General features: G+C 34.7%; 3 protein-coding genes across 8 annotated transcripts in view; 2 read left to right on the top strand and 1 right to left on the bottom strand.

Moving 5' to 3' along the window:
• LOC101737854 (sodium-dependent neutral amino acid transporter B(0)AT3) overlaps window positions 1-4936 on the top strand; it is a 33808-nt gene extending 28872 nt beyond the window's left edge. For both annotated transcript variants that reach the window (XM_038014065.2, XM_004924148.5), the window contains one exon: window positions 754-4936. In XM_038014065.2, the coding sequence (XP_037869993.1) occupies window positions 754-940 (187 nt within the window). In that variant the 3' untranslated portion in view covers window positions 941-4936. The remainder of the gene's footprint in view (window positions 1-753) is intronic.
• A 987-nt stretch (window positions 4937-5923) lies between these two features.
• On the bottom strand, window positions 5924-12348 carry LOC101742333 (sperm-associated antigen 7 homolog). 2 transcript variants are annotated; one of them, XM_012688700.4, is made up of 4 exons: window positions 12116-12348; window positions 11910-12002; window positions 11424-11534; window positions 5924-10122 (listed from the first exon to the last, which is right to left on the bottom strand). In XM_012688700.4, exon 4 carries the CDS (start codon window positions 9787-9789, stop codon window positions 9079-9081), a length of 711 nt encoding a protein of 236 aa, XP_012544154.1. In that variant the 5' UTR covers window positions 9790-10122; window positions 11424-11534; window positions 11910-12002; window positions 12116-12348; the 3' UTR covers window positions 5924-9078. The 2 variants fall into 2 exon arrangements, with proteins under 2 accessions (XP_012544154.1, XP_004924152.1); XM_004924095.5 differs by lacking the exon at window positions 12116-12348 and having other exon boundaries at window positions 11688-12101.
• A 30-nt stretch (window positions 12349-12378) lies between these two features.
• LOC101742486 (lysophosphatidylcholine acyltransferase) overlaps window positions 12379-21274 on the top strand; it is a 47101-nt gene continuing 38205 nt past the window's right edge. For all 4 annotated transcript variants that reach the window (XR_009974238.1, XR_009974237.1, XM_012688702.4 and 1 more), the window contains exons 1-2: window positions 12379-12739; window positions 16474-16619. Coding sequence is in view for 2 of the 4 variants with exons in the window: in XM_012688702.4 (XP_012544156.1) it covers window positions 12623-12739; window positions 16474-16619 (263 nt within the window). In the remaining 2 variants the exon portion in view is untranslated. The remainder of the gene's footprint in view (window positions 12740-16473; window positions 16620-21274) is intronic.

Below are 21274 nucleotides of genomic sequence, written 5' to 3'. Positions count from 1 at the left end.
GGACGTCTTGTGAGTTCGCACGGGTTGGTGCCACCACCCTGACTATTTCTGCCGTGAAGCGGTAATGCATGTCAGCCAAAGGGTGGAACAGCCGTTGAACTGTAAATCTGAGACCTCAGAACTCATGTCTCAATGTTGGTGGCGGCATTTACGTTGTAGATGTCTATGGCTCCGGTAACCATTTCAAATAAGGTGGGTCGTGAGATCGTCCAACTATCAAAACAATAAAAAACAATAATGGTCATGATCTAAAAAAAAAGGAAATACGTACTGAATACTAATTAGTTTAAGAACGACTTCCACAATGAAGAAATACTATCGCGTAGTGAAGATTAAAACCGCATTTTTCTGTAATTACTGGTATCAGAGCGTATCGTTAAGTCGTGTGGGTACCGCTATCTTGTTTATTTCTGCCTAGAAGCAATGCGAGTTTAAACTTGTAGGGTTCGATAGTCAGATACCAAGATGATATTAAGACTTAGATTTCGTATCGTGAGCATAAAACTAGTAGTTAAACACCAATAATTTCGACGGTAGGCTGTGGCTTGGCTCTGCCTCTGGATTTGCTGAAGTCCATGGGCGAATGTAACCATCTGTCTGCCTACAAGGGCAATAAAAAAAAGTTATAGTTCCTTAAAAAAACTTGTAAATCTTCAACTTCTTCTTTCGTATAGTCCATCCAAGTCTTTTTAGGAAGTCGCCTTCTTTTTTAATTGAAAAAAATAAATGTTTTACTTTTAAATCATGATTCAGATACTTCGGATATCCTATCGTAGAGGACGAGGAGCGCGCCTGGTTTCCCGCCGAAGACCTTCGTGATTTTCACGGCATCGAGCCAAGACCGGTCTCCGCGGCGGAGACCCTTCTGTTCTGCACTAGGCCTGACGGCAGCGAGGGCTGCTGCTGGCCTGGATGTTGCGAAACTGACGATGAGGAGTAAACTCTTCATCCATTCATTTGTTGTTTCTGTCCATGCTTCGTGTAAGGAAAGTTATTGTAGCTGTGTACAGTTTACTGTGAAAATATGTTTATGTAGATGTTCTTACTTGGATCTGAAGGCAAATTGGATCGGTTTAATAACAATCCTTTCACTTTTAAAAAATAATTAAGATCGTAAACTAATATTCGCCGGTACCATAATTATACACTGCTATTTATTTTTAATTGTCCACTGATTTAAAGTGAAATAATATTTGGCTAAGATTATTTCTGATTGAAAAACATCTCGATAGATTCAGCTAATACGCTGCAATGCGTGTCATGCCACAATGATCAAATTTCTAATATTATATTTCATTATAGACTCCATCGATATATATCGATGATAGACTCCGGCAATATCGGTACTATCCTATCTTATTAGCTATCGCTGCAAGGCTGATTTGAAGGATATAAAAAAAGTGTGTGTGTCCGCTCCGACGCACGACTGGAGTTTACTGGATATAAAAAATTAAACGAAACAATACGAGAAATAGTTCTATATTACGACAACACGATACACTACAGATTATTAACAAATTAACGAGACATAAAACAAACGACTAACAAATATATGAAAATACAATAATGAGAGAAACGCGCGATCAGTACGAGGCTTTGTGGCGGACTGCCGGCGCAGCAGCCCGGCGTCACCTGCGATAACGCGGCCGCGCGTTGGCTCCTGATTGGCGCGCGCACGCATCACGCAATCAGGAGCCAATCAGGCGCATAACGCATTTCGTGTGACATGCTAGTACGATTTTGGTCCCCATAATTTTCATACCCCGGGCCTATATATGTAAATCGATTCTAAAGGAGTAAACTCCAAAAATATTACTTTAAATTTGACTAACCTTCAAATGTCAAATACGGCAGCTCAAAGGAAATGTGGATGAAACCGAGAGATACGCGCTTTTGAGGCTGACAACACCAAACGTGTACTATGGGTACCTATGTGTACCTTTCGACTCTGATTCCGAATAGAGGATTGTTCTAATCATATTATTATCAAAACATGTTAACATAGTTCGATATTTTATTCATTAAATTTAATTTTCCTCTCATAAAGCAATACGTACCTTTACTTTTTGAGTACGGTACCTAATAATAACTTGAGTGTAACATAAATGAAGGTGTTTCCAACAACAATATTACGGTGATTACGTGAATAATGACAATAATATTTAGGCCTAAAGAAAATTAAATAGAACTGTGTTGTTTGAAAATAGAGATTCTGGTTTGTTTAGTTTTTATTTTGTATTGATAAAGTGAACTGAAGTGTGGTAGGTAGCAGCTTGGTTGTGTTTTTGGCATTACTGACCTCCATGAGTGACGGTAACACTATCCGGTGGCTCTAAAAAGTATTGCCTACGAAGCCAATAGAAAAAAAGCAAAGTATCAGCCAGCAAGATAAAGTTTTTATTACCTACTGTCGTTATGAACACTACCTACGTACTTCTTACCTTCTTCATATCATGATAGGCGATCTATATCTTTCTTCCATATCAACAAAGTTATGAAAAAGTCATATCTTTCACTTTTAAAAGTAATTTTGACTAACGGAAAATACCTTTTAGTAGATGTGTATTCTATTTACAAAAATAATACATTATATTATATACAAATAATTTACGTACAACAATGACAATAAAAATTGAAGTTATATATATAGGATTTACAGTTGTTTTGTAGTTTTAAAATATTCACATTCTCTCCAAGACAATAAATAACTTTTGGATAAGTATTATTATTTATAAATTTGTATTTCCAATTGATTTAAAGAAAATTTACGACAATAATCTTATTGGTATTTAGATACTATATTATAGAGTGTAAGATAGAATACAATGCAGTCATAAAATATTATGTATTGAAAAAAAAAAACAATTAAAGAATCGCATACTTGGTTTGAACTATCAGTGAAAATTAACAATAAACATTTATGACGTCAAAAACAAATACATTTTTTTTTATTCGCAATCGTTTCTTTGGCTGCTATTGTATTAATAATAAGCCTTGATGTGATAATATTAACTGTTGTTGTTATCTTTTTAATATTATATCCTAATATATCGTCCTAAACTGATATGTTTTGAGTGTCAGTTTAAAATACCTACGCAATATGAGATTTAAAAATAATCTTTCGGGATGTTGTGCGTTGGAGAATTATTAAATTGCTTGTGATTGATAATAAACTATGGCTTTGTGTACTGTCACCTTTCATTTTGGACCGACACTCAAAATAATATTAATTAAATGTAATAGGTAATATGTAGCACATAAGTATTTTAGAAATATCTCATGGACGAGTGGCTGTTTAATAATTACGTACTTTTAACACCAATTTGATGTCTGCTTGAAATTGAATCTCAATTGTAATCAAACTCATTGAAGCATAATAATATGAAAAACTTTTATTTCTTCTTTATCATCGTAAAAACATGAATTAATAATTAGCGTTATGTAGCGTCACTTTCGTGCTTGGTGATTATTATGTTAAAAGCTGAAAAGCGTAAACGTTAAAAAGCTTTAAGTTTAAATGATATGCACTACGATTTTCTGCCGTTTTATTGTTTTGGCTACATACTGCAACCGTGCGTAGTGGACGCATCCGATGATGCACGAAGTATTTATATTAATCCTGTGCTGTTTAATATTTAACGTTAGTATTTGTCTTGTAAAGAAGGCATCAGAATCTGATGCCTTGCTGCCTGACAGTGCCCTGCAGTGCTACCTTACAGTGTCTGATGATCAGACTGCACTGCCCACATTAATGTGCATAAAGTCCATATACTAACCCAAAGTCTTCTACTTTTTATATTTCTCTAATGCAAGAATTAGAAGCCTGTACTTTTTTAAGGCCACACATATTTTATGGAGATATATCGTTAGCAATGTTGTTGTCATGTGTTTAAGCAAAGAAAAAAAAAATCCTAGCGTTAACGATAAATAAAAATTATACTTGCAATTTTATTGCGTACCTATATATCCCTTCATCGACTCAGCTAGTTATTGACTATTGAAACAAACAAAGCCGATTGATTGAATATAAATTGTCTGCGTTGAAGTGTGTTTGAGTTCATGAATATGAATAAAAAATGCCGTGTAGGTACCATTTACTAATAGTCAAAATTTACGCTAAAATTAGCTGGCGGTTGGCTGTAGTGCGGGTTACCACTAAAGGCGAGGTAAGGCTGTATGTATTTAAGGCTTGGGCCGGTTTTAAGTCAATTAATTTTTATGCGGTAAATCGTAGTAACTTCAGTAACATCGAAGCTATTTATTATCATGTAATTATTTAGTTTTCTAATGGGAATCGCTGAACTTAAACAATATTGGATAGTCTCTTAAGTAACAGGAAATATAACTTCAGGAATCTGGTGACCTTAGATACGTTACTCTAAATAATGTTTTTTTAAAGTTATCTACTCAATTCTAAATTGTTGCATTCCAATGAATCTTTATTTTGCTTGTAATAAACTTGTTCTTATGAAAAAAACTGAAACGCACAACGACTTTTGCTTAGCAATTTTTTATTGTATATTTTTCGATAAAACCAATACTATTGCTTATTTCTTATGAAATTATGAAAAGAAAAAGAATATTGCTAAATAAGAACAACTGACATTATGGTATCTTTAAGCGATTTTGAACCGATTCTGAGTTCCCAAATTTAATTGGAATATGTAATGCTCGCATTTAGATCAATTAATCTTTTGTTTGTATTATTTGATTTCCATTGTTCCCATGATCACTGAAAGCAATTAACTATTTTGCATAAGGCGAGTATCGTTCCTTAGCTATTTATGTTTTAATCAAGATATACGTATCTATACCTACTTATAATTATTTAAAGCAATCATTAATAATTAACGTGTTGTTGTTTCATAAAAACTAAGTACAGTATATGCCTGAATATTACGTCGTGTTGATGGTAAAATTAAATTTTCTTGGGAAATTGTAGTTTCATTTCATGGTAACACATGTGCCCCGCGCTTTCAAAATTCCGCATAACGACAAAGAGACATTATGAAAAATTATTTCTACCATACTTATAGTTAATACACATAATATTTAAGAATTTCTACCAAAACGTGCGTGAGGAGTAAATAGATTTTAAGCAACCATCGTTTGTCTGTACTATATAGTAGCTTAATAATATTATTAAATTAAATACATAGCCACGTATTGTAGTAAATTGTGAGGAACTGAGTATAAAGTCCGTCCGCGATTTCGAGCCTTAAGGATTTGCCAACTACCCGAGTCTCCGAGCAGGCCCAATAGCTTATAGGATAGGAAACTGTGTCGCAAAAGAAACCACCCGCATTGTACTTTTTATTTATTTTTATTGCTTAGATGGTTGGACGAGCTCACAGCCCACCTGGTGTTAAGTAGTTACTGGAGCCCATAGATATCTACAACGTAAATGCGCCACCCACCTTGAGATATAAGTTCTAAGTTCTCAGTATAGTTACAACGCATTACTGCTTCACGGTAGAAATAGGCAGGGAGGTGGTACCTACCCGTGCGGACTCACAAGAGGTCCTACCACCAGTAGAACCTGAGACCACCACCCGAGAAGGAACTTGGCGAACTGACGCTATGTGCTAAATGTCACGTTGAACTTTTTGAAGATTATGGTGACCCGCGCTTTAGCCTATTCGTATTTTTTATTGGTTAGTTGGGTGGATGAGCTCACTGCTTACCTGTTACCTTAATGCGAGTTTTTTAACGTTCTCGATAGCGTAAAAGTTAACTCAAATTTGTATGCAGTTGGAACGTTTGCCGCTAGGGGCGCTGTCCCAACTGCAACTGGTCTAAGTGGTTATTATTGCAATTTCTAAACAGTACATCTGGGCTGATGCTGCGTGATCGAACGTCACACTCGCTTAAGTCATGACCGATGTGGTCAGTTTTTTTTATGAAAAATAAAACGCAATAAAGATAATAGTCATTCTTTATTCAAAAATCATGATACATTAACTAAACAAAACAAATTAAACTATGGCAACTGTTAGGTTAGACTTGACTTGCGTCTATCTGTAGGTATAAATGTGCCCGTGGAATTCCGTTACCATTCACATGTGTGAATAGTGTACTAGTCCAACATGTTTTATGTAAATTTAGCTTATAAAATTATATTATTACTACGCAGTCGTCACCTCTCTGTTATGAACCATAACCTGTGCGCTTAGTGAGAGTTTTTTAACGTTCTCGATAGCGTAAAAGTTAACTAAAATTTGTACCTATGTAGTTGGAAAGTTTGCTTACGTTTGCCGCTGTTCCAACTGCATACGCATTTATGTTAACTTTTACGCTTTCGGGGACGTTAAAAAACTCGCACAAAGCACGTGGATCCTTTATCAAATTTGACTTTGACAATCCCTATCAATTATTGTTCCTAGTATTTTTTAATTTATAGAATAGACGGGTGAAAGCTCTCGGGCAATCTAGTGTTAGGTGGTTACCTGAGCCTATAGATAACACGGTGTGAATGTCGCCATACATCCTGTCTTAATGTATAGTGCAACGATGGTCCTAACCCTACAAACACATGGTAGCTTCTCGGCAGAAACATATAGGGTAGTGATATTGAATCCTGAGAGCTTACACTACGTAATTCATCATCATCATTATCTCAGCTTGTCCACTGAACGTGACCTCTTTAATCAATCTCCAGTCCAGTCGGTCCGTTGTCCTCTGCATCCAAAAGTGACCATCCTTAACACTACGTAATTAATCAGGCAAATTGTAATTTTTATAGGTTCGATTTTTATTACACGCTATTTTTCCTTCATCGTCTATGTCATTTGTATAATTGTATTTTATTACAAAAATTGGTGCCTATCTGTGGGATTCGAACACTGGTTCAGTCGGGTCGCTCTAATCGACTTTATCATGATATCTTAGTTTTAACGTTACATTAATTTATATTTTCTATATGAAATATAAAGTTTACAATCAGGTCCGCTCTCTTCGAGAGTTATTCGGAAAAGACGATAATAACTTTTATTTTGTGAAACGCCAAAATCAATATGAGCAAAATCAAATAAGTACATGGTAAAAATTTATAATTGAACTAATACACTTACTGGCTACACTAATTCACTATGATATGACGCGTACCGCTAACGTACTCTGTTCATCATGAGATGTTTTGAGAAATATTCCGCGTGTACGCTGCTTAGATGATTTCCAAGCGAGTTATAGCAATGCCCATACTTGCCGTTGTGTTACGTAACCTATTCCCCGAGTTGTAATTAAAAATTATTGTTTCGTAACACGGTCCCCGCGTAGTTTTGATTTGCAATTAATTTCGTAACAGCAATACTCAACCTCATCGCCGCGAACAACGACAGAGACCTTTTTAATTTTCAGTCAAAGGGTCGGTTTGGTTTTTGCCGGCAGACAGACGTTCGATATCCGAGCATTTTCACAAAACACACACCGCGTTGTAACTATAGCTAATTGTATGAAATACATAGATTTCCTACACGCGCTATAAGTATGATTGACTTAATGCGTGCGCCATCTACCCTCCAAAATTTAATTCAATATACACGTGGCGACACCTTATGTTATACCAGTTAAATATGAGCTACTTAGCTTGTAAGCCCTGTTGCGACATTTTGAAAACTTATTTAACTAAGTTTTTGAGGTAAACTATTGGACCCATGGCTTTTAGGTAGAATGAACCTGAATGAAACTGATGGTTTTCCTTGAGTGTTAGTAACATGGAAACGGTCAACTCTTCACTATAAAAATAGCAGCCTAAAGTTTACTAGCTTCATTACGTGTGACGTCATCCGAGGCTAACATAAGCATCGAGTTAACCACGGAACACCTAATAGTCTAAAACAACGAATAACCACAAATGACGTCATACACAGTGATTCGTGTTTAACCTGTTGTTAAAAAAATTAGAATGATTACATTTTACTTAATGATTTAAAATTTAAATTACTATTACTTTACAGAGATGTGATTGAATTTTAAATAAGATTAAGATAATTTGCATTATTGTTGAATTAAGTACTATATGAACGACAGTGAAATTCACTGCGATGAAAGATATTTAAGAGAACTGAACTGAATTAAGATAATGGCTCAGAACAAGATATTTATTAATAATAATTAATAATAGAAGTATGCACCATGAAATTGTAGCCATATATCAATTGAATCCAATTACGGTGTGGAACAAAATAATTTTGCCAAGAATAGGCGGCAATTTTAAGATAACATATGATATCTATTTAATTCAACAAGACAAACTTGAGTGCAATATACATTCTAAACTATATTAATTATACAATACATACGTTTTAAATAGAAATTTGTACCTATAAGGTGGGATGAGCAGTGCCGTACAAACATTATTTGTAAAAATTGAATGTAATATCGCACAACCTAGAAATATTTATGGTATTTCGTAAATTAGTGTAAGAACAATATTTTTGTAAGTGTAGTGTATTAGTGAGGGTACTTGTTCTCCTTTTAATAAAAGGATTGCTAGGTGCGGGTTGTATAAAGACATACACACAGTGAACTGACTTGTTAGCCAACACATGTGCTTAAGTTCATAATTGAATAATAAAACATAATAGTAAGTTTTGTCTATATAGTTAGTCTATGAACTGTTCGATAAAATCTCTCTTATAATTTGCCATCTGTGGTGCCAGCAGTGGGCAGAGGCTTGGCTCTACTCCGGGCACTTTTGATGTTGCTGCTTTATATCTCAGTTCTTTCCACTGAGTTCATTGTTTGTCCAACATTTAGGAGTACACTGCAAACTTTCTTGTCAGCTTATCACCTCCACAATATTATTCCGACAGACAATCCCAGTGCAAGTGCTGCTAATATCAGACCACACAGAAAGAAACTTTTATTTTAAGGCTTGACTGGATTTGGAAATTTGAACAAGTGAACCTTCATACACTCAGACAACTCGTGTTATCTCAATTTAATCGACAAATGAGTTTAGGTCAAATTTAAAGTCTTACACCAATTCACGAAACCCTATGTACTGCATAAGTACAAAATTATAATTTCAAGCAATTTTGAATTTAGTAATTTATGAAAAATGGTGTATTATTATAATTACGTAACTGAGCTATGTGTATCTTCAACGGTGTTGTCGTTTTCTGCTTTTTTCATCTTTTTTGCTCTTATATCTGCCATAGTCTGCTCTATAGATCTCTGATCTTTCTTATTTTCACTCGGTACCTCTCCATAGCTCTTGTTTAAATTAGTTTTCTGTGCTGCTTGGATAGCGGCATCTTCGCCAATCAGATGCGCATACTTCTGCTTGTAAAATGTACCACTTAATTCTTCACGGCCTCGTTTCCTTTTCCTGTGCTTTTCTTCTTCAGATTCAATGGCTGCCAGTTTCTGATTTTCGATACGTTGTTTTGCAAGTTCTGCGGCTTTACTCTCGTCCCAAATACCACCGGACCTGCGCACAGCCAACTCATCCTCTGAGGGACCCATTTCTTTGGTATATATTACGGAATAGCGGTCAACACCCTCCTGACCGAAGGAATATACTTGTAATCCAGCCACATCGGCTACATCACGTATTATAGAACGATACATTTGCTCCATTGGTTCAAATTCTAATGAAAATTTATTGTCCTTGATGAATTTGGCTATTTTCTCTTCAATGTTTTTCCTGAATTTGTTAAGCATGTTCTTCATTTCCTTTTGTTTTTTCTCCATAGCTTCACGTTGTTGTCTCATAGCATTTCTTTGGGCCTCACTCGTTGATGGTGGCTTTTGCATCGAATTCAAAATGGAACCGAGCAGATCCATCTTTATATTTGATTTTCCTGTATGAATGACGTGTAGGCGATGATCTCGGGTATGCGTTGTCGCCAGTCAGATGAAATGCGAAAATTGTCTATAACCAATTCTGCGTCTAGTCCTTTATAAGCCAGTACTTCTAATGCCGTTTCAATTTGGCGGCAAATTTGACTTCCAAATGTCACAACATCATCAGCAAATTCTAAGAGTTCTTTGAGAGGCGGCTGGAATGGTGATCCACAGATCAATTTAGTCTTTTGTTTAAAGTCCACTTCTCTGCAACATTCTGTTAATTTTTTATGTTGATTGAGAAGTTTTTCGAAGAATTCTTCTATTTTACAACTGTAAAGAAGATTTTTTGGTAATGAAATAAAAAAAAACACACCATCACATCTCTCGTCACCCTGTGTGTATCATCAAAGGACCTCTTGTGACTTCGCGCGGGCAGGTACCCCCACCCAGGCTATTTTTGCCGTGAAGCAGTGCATTTTGGTTTGAAGGATGGGGAAGCCGTTGTAACTATACTTGAGACCTTAGAACTTATATATCAAGGTGGGTGGCGCATTTACGCCGTAGATGTCTATGGGCTCCAGTAACCACTTAACACCAGGTGGGCTGTGAGGTCGTGCACCCATATAAGCAATAAAAAAAAAACAACATTGCCCACATGGTTTTTTTTAATAAGGCAGTGAAGTTATAGCAATTAGTTATTGCAGATTTAATGTCCTGGCACTAAAGGTCAATTTTACTAGTGGTACAGTGTCTTGTGTGTCCACATGTGTAAGTACCACCTCCATTTAGCTCCTGGTGCCTGCCAGCCTATTATCCTACCTCCTACATATCAAAGTAATAATTTTGTTTATGAAATTTAATTTTTATTATATATATTTCAGTACACTACTGATCCCGCAGTAGTCAAAATTCCACTATAATTAATTGAAATTGTAAGTTTGTATACTATTATGATTCTATTTTCAAAGACTATTATACTTCTTAATCACAAATTTCGTCAAGACTACACTATACAAAAATATTAATAAAGACAAACAATATTTAATTCAATCTCAATTTGACCACAGACTTCAAGAACAAATTTTGACAATAAATAAATTATATGCATGCGTGTGTTCATCAAATACATGGAAGTGTGCGTAAAGTTTTTTTTATTGATTTAATGTATTTTTTAGGCATAATTTTAATAAATATTAACATTCTGCACTCCTTCTCTATTCCAATTTTAGGAATATTTTATTGTAATGATAGGAACTCGTTTTCAGTTTCCTTACTTATGATTTTAAGTAATTTTAAGATAAATATTATATTAGACTAACTTGTTCGTACTGATATTTGTTCGTAAAATTTTGGTATGTAAGATTAAATTGCGAAGTAACAATAAATCAAAGAAGATACGGCATAACCAAAAATTTCACTCACAAATATTTATTTCAAAAAATCATGAACCTTTTATCTATCTGACACTTTTAAAGTAAACATATATTTACTAAAATTTGGAATAGGAAAGATCTATTTTTTATGATTTCGTACTTTAAAATGTATGTGTATTTGAAGCAAAGTGTATTTTACCCGTATTACGTTGTTTATTGACTTTTATTTACGTACGACCGATTTTCAGATCTACTTACAGTTGTTTGCGGATCGCCTCGATATCTTCCGAAATGAGGTTATGTAGCGATGCACATAATCTATTTTGTAGCCCTTCAAAGTCTTCTAGGGGCGTCCCAGTTAAATCAGCACTAAAAATCGTAAGAATAAAAAAGTAAATTTGTTATTTTTATGCCCTAGTATGCTATAAAAATAATGGAAATATTACAATTGTTTTTTGTTTGGTTACATACATATTATTGTTTATCATTGTACTGTTATGTTTGATTTGTATTTTTACTCACATTTTAACGTTATTGCAACGTTTTATTAGTTTATTTATAGACACTGCAGAGTTTTGGCAAACTTTCAAGCTCTCTTTCGCGTTGTTGTAAAATTCATCGAAAAACGAGAAATACTCTGATATTTGATTTTGTATTTTAACTTCCATCTTATGTTCAATTATTCATAGGAGAGCTATGTACATTCCTAATTACAAATTAAAGAATAAAAATCTAAAAACTCACATGACAAAGACGATCGCTGACACTTTGGCTTTTCAAAATTTTGTTTATGCGGCTGGCTTTGTGCTCACTTGATTCAACAATCAATTTGGGTACCTAAAGATTTTGAATTCTTGTCTTGAAATTTTTTACAAAATAATATATCAATACTTAATGTATTTTCAGTAGAGTAAAATTTTGATAGAAAATTTTATGTTTATTATATGTACCTATTTGTGTGCACGTGATTTGATTGAATAGTTTTTTTCTTGAATCTTTGTGTCAATCTCCATAAACGCGCAAAAAGAATCAGTTTCAAAAACCGTTAACAATCGCTAAATTATTGTAATGACTACGTTTTAATTATATTTTTATTTAGGGACTCCGTTTTTATTAAAGTTTTGTTATTTTTATTTAATAGAGTTTCATTAGTTTCATCGGTTTTTCGATACAGAACTGATCGATTACGGAGTTACCGACAACTGTCAAAAGTACAACACCCAATGGGACTCGCGAGTGCGATGCACATTTGAAAACTCACGCAGTTACCTTTTTTGTTCGACGAGGGAAGTATGTTCGTCTTTTGCGGCGCGCAAATATATACGAACGAATCATAAATTAAAATATAATAAATTCTCGATTAATGTATACGGTGTGTAAGTGACAAAGAAGTGTGTTAATAAGTGTACCATGATTTAGTGCAATTCAAAAGTAGTAGTAATTATTCTTCCGATAAAATGAATGGTAAACTGCATAGTGAAACCGGCGCTTTCTCATCTGACGACATGCGTGCCGAAATATTAAACCCTTTTGTCCATAAATTGGAATTGGACAACACATACGATAAGATAAAGGTGTGTGTATACTAGAAAGACATTCTCTTACATTGCATAACAAACAAGTGAAAGTTAAATTAATAAAAATGCCAAATGTAGTTACTGTGTGGAACTGCGACGTTCAGTGCGCATGCTATAATGCACACTGAGAACTAACAAAACGATAATTTTAAAAACAATATTTTATTGCGAATTACAAGGAAATAATCGATTTGATTGAAAAAAATTGTTGACAATTATTGGTCATTTAGTCAGACACTTGTGCCAAAAATACAATGTTAAATCGAATTATTATTATCTTCAGACGACCTTGCAGACCTTGCAACCTTCAGCGTGTGAAATACAGAAAATAACCATAATTAATGTACTATGTATTTTGAATGTACATTTTACATTTGTGCATTGATTGACACTAATAATATTTTTTAATCAAGAATTGTTAACGTAGTTGATTACGGCTTAACTGTAATTGATGTTAAGAGAAACTTGTCAATGGAAATAAAATATATAAGTTTTTTAATACGTATGTATGTGAGTGGAGAAATGCATACTCGGAATGAATCGTAATTATTACATATTACGTGCTGTGTTCAATTTTAGTTCACATAAAAATTTTAGTTACCGGGAATTCGATTTATTACATTTTTTATTCGTCTTAATTGTTATAAAAAAATATAATTTCAATTCCTATTTCGACTATAGAGATATTAACATCTATATTTAGGAAGGGGAATTGAAATTTGGGTCATTATCCTTATCATTGTGTCGGATTCGTAACAATTATGCCAATTCTGTTTTTATGGTTTATCATACATAATATTTTAATGTGTGACTTTTTGTCTATTGTTTTCATCTCATCACTGTTGGTAGTAAAAATGGAAATCTAAATTTTCGATGCATTATTTAGACGATTGTGGAGATTGACCTGCCAACATTTGACATATCTGTCACTATTATTTAAAGTTAATAAATCTCTTGGGGAATTCCCCGTAAAACAATCACTAGTCGCATCTTGACAACAAGCTGAAGTAGATTTTGCGCTTAAGGTAACTTGCTGAAATAAAAAGCGTAAAAGTATTAAAGTAGTCTTGTCGTAGTATTTTGGTATTTTGCTGTCATCCACCTACACAAAAAGGGCTCCACAAAGAAATGCGAACATTACCGCACTATTTCCCTCATGCCCCACGCTAGTAAGATCATGCTCCAGACTTTGAACAAGATATTGGCCGCCTACATAGATAGACAGATTCCTCCGGAACAGTCAGGATTTGTGCAAGGAAAAGGAACACGAGAACAGATACTGAACGTACGGCTACTCATTGAAAAATGTCGCGAATTCAATAAACCTCTTGTGTTGTGCTTTATAGACTATGCCAAAGCATTTGACTGCGTAAAATGGAATTCCATGTTCAGGATGATATCGGAAATGGGCGTGCCATCACACCTTATCTTCCTTGTCCAGAGGCTGTACCTTAACGGGTCGAGCTTTGTGAAATTGGATGAATCATAATCTGAAACATTCCATACAGAACAAGGGGTCCGTCAGGGATGCATACTTTCTCCGAAGCTGTTTAACCTCTACGGCGAGTATATTATGAGAAAGGCGCTTGATGGCGGGGACGGTGGCGTTACGGTGGGCGGTAAGAAGATCACGAACCTAAGATATGCCGATGATACAACAATCCTTGCAACTAGCGAGTCCGTGATGGCTGCGATCTTGGAGCGAATAGAGAGAGTGAGCCTTGAATTTGGCCTGTACATAAACCGCTTTAAGACCAAAGTGATGACGGTGGACAGAGCTCAAGTTTTAAGTCCATCAAATGCGCTCAAGGATTATGAGAAAGTGGAGGAATTTATATACTTGGGGTCGCTGATCTCTAACAGTGGTAACTGCGAGAAATAAATCGGACGCCGTATCGGGATGGCTAAAAGTGCCATGACTAGCCTCGATAAAATCTGGAAAGACCGTAATATTCGCCGAGTAACTAAGATGCGTTTGGTTCGTACGTTGGTCTACTCTATCTTCCTGTACGGGGTGGAGACTTGGTGTCTTAGGAAAAAGGAACGCAAAAAGATCGATGCCTTTGAAATACATTGCTGGAGAAATCTGCTACGCATTCCTTGGACAGCTATGAGAACCAATGTCTCCATCCTCGAAGAGCTGAAGGTCACCAAGCGCCTGCTGACTACGTGCCAGGAAAGGATCCGGAGTTTCTTTGGGCACATAATGCGATCCCCATTGCACAGCCTGGAGAAGCTCATCATTCTCGGACAAAAGAAGGGGAAGCGCGCTAGAGGAAGAGCGCCAGCTAGACGGGGTGGACCAACTCAAGGAGGTGACTGGAGGCCAAATACAGGGAGCGGTACATATGGCGCAGAACCGGACCGAGTGGACAAGATTGACATACAGTCACGATCCTCAGCACTGAGGGAACGACCAGAAAGAAGAATCGTGGACGCACATTTGACACACATGAAAATATTCTGAGCTGAGTCTAAAGCTGATGGCACTTTTTTTAATACCTTACTCTACAAGACAGATATTTTACATATCGGTATTGTCATTCTTTGTTCCAAATCGACAATCATTAGTTAAATTTTCCAGGATGGATGTTTGGATACTATTATTAAGCACATGTGGGATTACTAAATATTTTGAACACAAATTACATCCCAGTAAAACATATACAATATCTATATCTATACTTAATAATATTATAAAGCTGAAGAGTTTGTTTGTTTGAACGCGCTAATCTCACAATTACAGATTTGTTCCCCTTTAAAAGATCTAAAAAAAAGTCCGCGACAGCATATGTCTACATATTAAGGTTGGCTCACTATAACGTTTTTTATGTTAAGCAAATTTGTTCTAAAATAAAGCAAGCATTATTTGTGAACTATTCCACGCGGACGAAGTCGTGGGCTTTTAAAAGCTAGTAGTACAATATAATGCGCTAGGATAGTGAAGCCAGATTTTAACGGCCAAGAATTTATATATTATGAAAAAAATATAAAAAAATATAGGGGATATAATAAAATAATATAACCTAGTGTTAATTGCGTGCTTGACCTCTCGTTTCTTAGTATACAATTTTTCGTATACGCTACTTTTTCTAATTTATGTGGTCAGAAAGAAGCTTTCTCTCCCATGCCATTCAATTGGAATCGTTTGTCATATTAAGTACCTAGAAGTCATGCATACAAGCAATTTCTCTACTTTTAGCATATCACTTCTTTCATGTCCGTCCACATCCGAGTTCAATATTTCACGCACTAGTGTTAATTGCCGACAGTTTTCAAAAGAAAACAATAAACGGTAAAAGTAGAGTTTGTTTTATACCATAAAATACGTTGATTCCATCAACGTGATGGCTCTTTAACATGGAATAAAATTATCGTTGCTACCCTTTTTTTCCTAAAATTTTCAATTAAAATTTCCTGTGTTCACAATGTACACATTTTTAAAGTGCAGTATTTATCTGCGTATAGAAAATAGCTAGCGTATAGTAGAAATTTAAGTGGCTAGAACTCGAATATATTAGTTTCATAAATGTCAGAAGATCATAGGCCTTAGTTTAACTGAACTTTAGTAGAAAAACCTAAGCTATTTGAATAGTACTCATAATCAAAATGCATTCGCTAAATGAAGCAATATCAATCAGTTTATCCCAAGATTGAAGGTTTTCTGGATAGTTATGCGTTTTTTTGCTAGCCTTAAACTTAATATAACATGTACCTATATATTTTTACAGACGGCAATTTTCACAGTCATTTTATTACCGTTTCGAGTGATAGTCATATGCTATCTGATCGTGACAGCATGGTTCCTAGCATGCATCGGCCTCTATGGACTCAGCGAGGAGGATTTGAGACGGAAGCCCATGACTGGATGGAGAAGGTGAGCCTCAAATAATAGTATTGTCATTAATGATTTTTTCATTTTGCTTCATAAGTCGATTGCAAAATGGTGCCTTATACCATTATACATATTATAGTTTAGATGTTTTTTTTTGGTTATTGTACTTAACGAGACATTATCATGTTTGAATTAAGCTTTGGATTATTCTGGCACAAGGCTACCCAATTAATTTAGGAGGTTGGTTATCATGACGATTTGAGGTCAACTGCATCTACCGTACATACATAAACGTAATAGTAATGCTTTTGACACATAGATTAACACCTATAGAATCAGTAGATTAGAAATAAATTAGATAGATTAACACTATTAATTTTAGAAACAAATCTGAATTCAACATTAAAATTAAGTCGGAAAAATGAAATGGCCCATAGTGAAAACGTCTTTTCCACGTTGAACTATTAAGTAAACGATAATGATAATTTTGAAACTGATGAAGCTTTTTAAAACTTACAACAAAAGAAGTTAGGGACACCTGGGAATTCGTCAATAATCGAACGCAGATTGTTATCAATATGTATGAGTACCCGTTATTAAGTTAATAAATTTACGTGAGTGAATTTATTATGGTTTTTATAAACAACCATCTTAAAAATAGCATAATAACACTTTTGAAGAAGGCAAATCGTCCACAGGACGTAACAGCAAGACAGAAAATGGCCATCTTTCAAAGGTTCATTTATTTAGTGAATACCCCGCAAAATTAAGCCCACTCGAAATTTTTAAATGTTACGAAATTAGATCAAACAAAAGTATGTTATAATAATCTTAAATAATGATATCACAATGATATAACCTTGAATGAATATTCAGTAGATCCTAAAAAGGTATATTTCCTTGCCATTATTTCTATTAAAAATATCTACTAATCCCATGATACGCTTCTAATGATTTACTAGTCTGAGAATTGCTCAAGACCTACTTATTAAAACAATCTATTGTTTCCAACATCAGTTTCATTTTTTTTTTACCAAGCTAACTCGCACAGTTCGAGACTACAAAACAACTGCTGGCCGTGAAGGTTTTTATCAACTTGTAAATTATTATACCAAGTTTCATGTTTCGTTTTAATACTGGCATTTGAATTGGTTGGGTCTTTAAAATGATTACTAAATTTAACTAAAGATTAATTGTTACACGGTGCAGTGATAGCTTTTTATTGATCGAAATAATAGGCCGAGTGGCTCACGGCAAACTTGGTCTTCAAGGTCAAATCTTCTGTAAATTAGTGAAGATCAATTGAAGATTCGAGTAACTATTTAAGACTGATGAGGTTAAACTTTCAATTGAATTGTATGTCCATAATGGCTGTTCCAGTCAGTAAATCGAAAGTTATTGTGATGCCTTCGTTCTATTGTCAATAACGGGCGCCAATTCAAAAAGTTATTCTTCCGTTTGGCTGCAACATATTTCTAACGTATATTCTTGGACTATCAGTTTGCATAGTTCTTTGGTATTTCCCTCCTTCTTCTATCTCTATCCCGAAACGATTATGTGTTTTAGTTTTAGTGGAAGGTCGCTATAATTCTTATGGAGACTACAGCCTGATACCTGAAGGAGGGTGTCAGCATTTTTACTGTGTAGCCTTTTTTGGTTAAGGATGTGTTTTTGCGCTGGTGATAGCGGTGATTCAGCACTAATAAAATAAACTTAAAGAAGAGAACTATGTAAGGAGCTCGTGACTTATGAAATTTTTAAATCTGTTTATCTATAATGCGTTCTTGCTCTATGGGCCAATCTGTCTACAGATCAATCTAATTCAATTAAAAATATCTTAGCGAGTGGTGTGAAAGCATAGTTTTTTGGTCTTGTGCTATCCGTCAATTCTGGCAATTATCCATGGTAGCAACGTTGAATAATCGCAATTCTTCATAATTTATTTAGTATCATTATTGCTGATACATAACATCACTAGTTACTTTTCCATACCAGGGTCTATTGCGATTCTATCAAGTAAATTCCGTAACCTTGTAGTTTACTTGCCAGATAATACAATAAAGGTTATAATAAAAACTACATACATCTTCTCTAGTATTTAGGAAGATATATTATAGTGTTCCCAATAAATAAATAAAATATATATAGCATTTCGCCTAAACCTCCGATACTTCGCAAGAAAAATCTTGCGCCTGCTAAAATATATGGTTTCAGTTTTTTTAAATGGTATGAGTGATGTAGTCTTGATCTTTTTCTATCTTAAAAAAAACTTTACTAACTTTTATTGTTGGTATCTTAATCTTGAAGTTTCATACAGTAGTGTTCGATTGACTTGATCGTAAAATAAAGATACGTAAAAGTTAAGCTCATTAGTGCATGAAAAGTAATTATCAACGGGATGAGATTTCAAATGAAATTCTAAAATACATCAATCGTTCTGCAACCGTTCCGACCTTGATTGAAATTAAATGAAGGTTATTCTATTCATTTGTGCAGTTGTTTATGATTGAGATCGATTTTGTTAGCGGTTAATACCGGTTTTATTATTAGGGTTTCTAATGCTTAATAAACAAGTGTTTGTTTTTTGTTTTGTTTTTGCCATTAGCTCATAGGTACTCTTAGTAGGTACATATCTCCCACTGTAAATATTTTTTATGTTTGGTACCGACGCTAATTGTTGCACATTTTTGTAGTTTTCTTCCAATGTACTGTTAATTAAATTAAACATAATATGTAGGTTCACTCTTTTTTCCGTATGATGAATGTGTCCGTAATTGCGAGACAATGTGCCTAAGTTTTCAAAATATTGAGGTCATGAGGTCAATTTTGATGAAAGGAAGCTTATTATGAGAAATAAATAAAGATTATTGTGATGTGCACAAAAAACAGTACCGGTGAACCGCATATAGGCGCATTAAATTGAAACACCTATGTACCGCTTCTTTATTATGATTTATTGACACGGATTTTTGAGTTTATCGTGTATATGTGTTCGGTATGCTTTGTTACTCCTTGTTGACAGACTTGAGAGGTTTTACGACTAAGGGAAGATCTTCCAACGACCGGGTGACATTGCTCGGTAGACCGACGGTCCGAATGTTGATTTTCGGAACTTTTATTTAAGTATAACTTTTTTTCCTGGTGGTAGGACCTCTTGTGAGTCTGCGCGGGTAGGTACCACCACCCTGCCCATTTTCTGCTGTGAAGCAGTAATGCGTTTCGGTTTGAAGGGTAGGGCAGCCGTTGTAACTATACTGAGATCTTAGAACTTATACCTCAAGGTGGGTGGCGCATTTACGAGATGTCTATGGGCTCCAGTAACCACTTAACACCAGGTGGACTGCGAGCTCGTCCACTCATCTAAGCAATAAAAAAAAGTAAGCTTATCTTGAAAATGTCGTAAGCGAGATTCAAATATCTGTCAAATTTATTGTGTTTTGTCCACCACAGATTTATAGGTATACTCGTTCGATATTACACGGGCTATAGCCACAATCTTCAAAGTCATCGAAATTTATACTAGTAAAGCAGTGGTAGAAGAAAATTAATATAAAACACAACAATATTTTAAATGCGCGCTCTTTTGTAGACGATATAAAAATGCAGGTGAAGCTTTCATATTGAAAATCATTGACATAATTTGACATCTGTAATTCGAAGAGTACAAATAGATTTTTTTAAAACGCGAAACCGAGTAACGGGTTCAATAATTACGATTAAAATAGCTAAAGAAAGGTCAGTGCTGCCAACGAATAAAAAATGAGGACGCTTTTATAATTTAAAAAAAAAAATGGATGCGCGCGAATACGCTGACTCACTCGGTTTTCATTATTCAACAATAAATGTTGCACTTTCAATTATTCGATCTAATACATCTCGGTATCGATTACAAATTGTAATTATTAAGCCGATGATAGTGCTTGGAACGGTTACTTTGGATGTTTGTGTTTGTGAAATAAATACGTTGCGCGTTCGTGGCGTAGCGGTATCAAGGTATGTATATTCGTGAAAAGTAAATATCTGAAGTAATTATATCTAATTCTGAGTATCGAGTTATAGGTTGGGCATAGCTCGATTTTACACCGATACGTCCAGGTGAACGTATATATAATGTCTGGAAGCGTCGCTTATATAAATTTCGTTGCACCTACCACTATTTACTCTGCACTACCTTTGGTTGACTGGTAGAGAATGCCTTAGGCATTAATAATTAAATCCGTCAATGTAAATTTTATATGAAGTGTAGTAAATAAATAAATATATATCGTTTACGTATGGTATCGGTTATGTAACGTACAATACGTGTGTGAATTGTTGATTGTTACCAAGAACTTTTTTCAATCTTGAAAAATATAAAAAATTCTCATAACGCAATGGTACCACACCCAAGTTGGTAGGTTCAGTTTTGATAAATTAGTAAGAATATGTAAACAGTGAGACTTCTCTTTAATGTAAACAAAAAATAATGGCGATGGATAAAAAAAATACTATTCTTGATGTGTTTGCATTGTGTTCTTCTTTGTTATGTAGTAAACAAATCAAGATCTGACAAATATCAAAACATCTCTTTTTAAAACATGACTAATCAAGACATATCTATCGCCTTTGCAAATAAGTCCGTCCATTGTACAGAGTACATCTATATGTATTACAATAAAACGTACTCTATTGTTTTCTCATACAAAGTGTAATTAGTA

The sequence above is a fragment of the Bombyx mori genome, chromosome 11 (genome assembly GCF_030269925.1).
Source record: "Bombyx mori chromosome 11, ASM3026992v2".
NCBI classification, from domain to species: Eukaryota; Metazoa; Arthropoda; class Insecta; order Lepidoptera; family Bombycidae; genus Bombyx; species Bombyx mori.
The sequence above is the reverse complement of the archived record's forward strand: the minus strand, read 5'-3'. Positions and strand labels throughout refer to the sequence as shown.

Bases quoted from the DNA above. Each gene is read 5' to 3' on its own strand.
- LOC101742333 (XM_012688700.4), bottom strand. From the start codon at position 9,789: ATGGATCTGCTCGGTTCCATTTTGAATTCGATGCAAAAGCCACCATCA.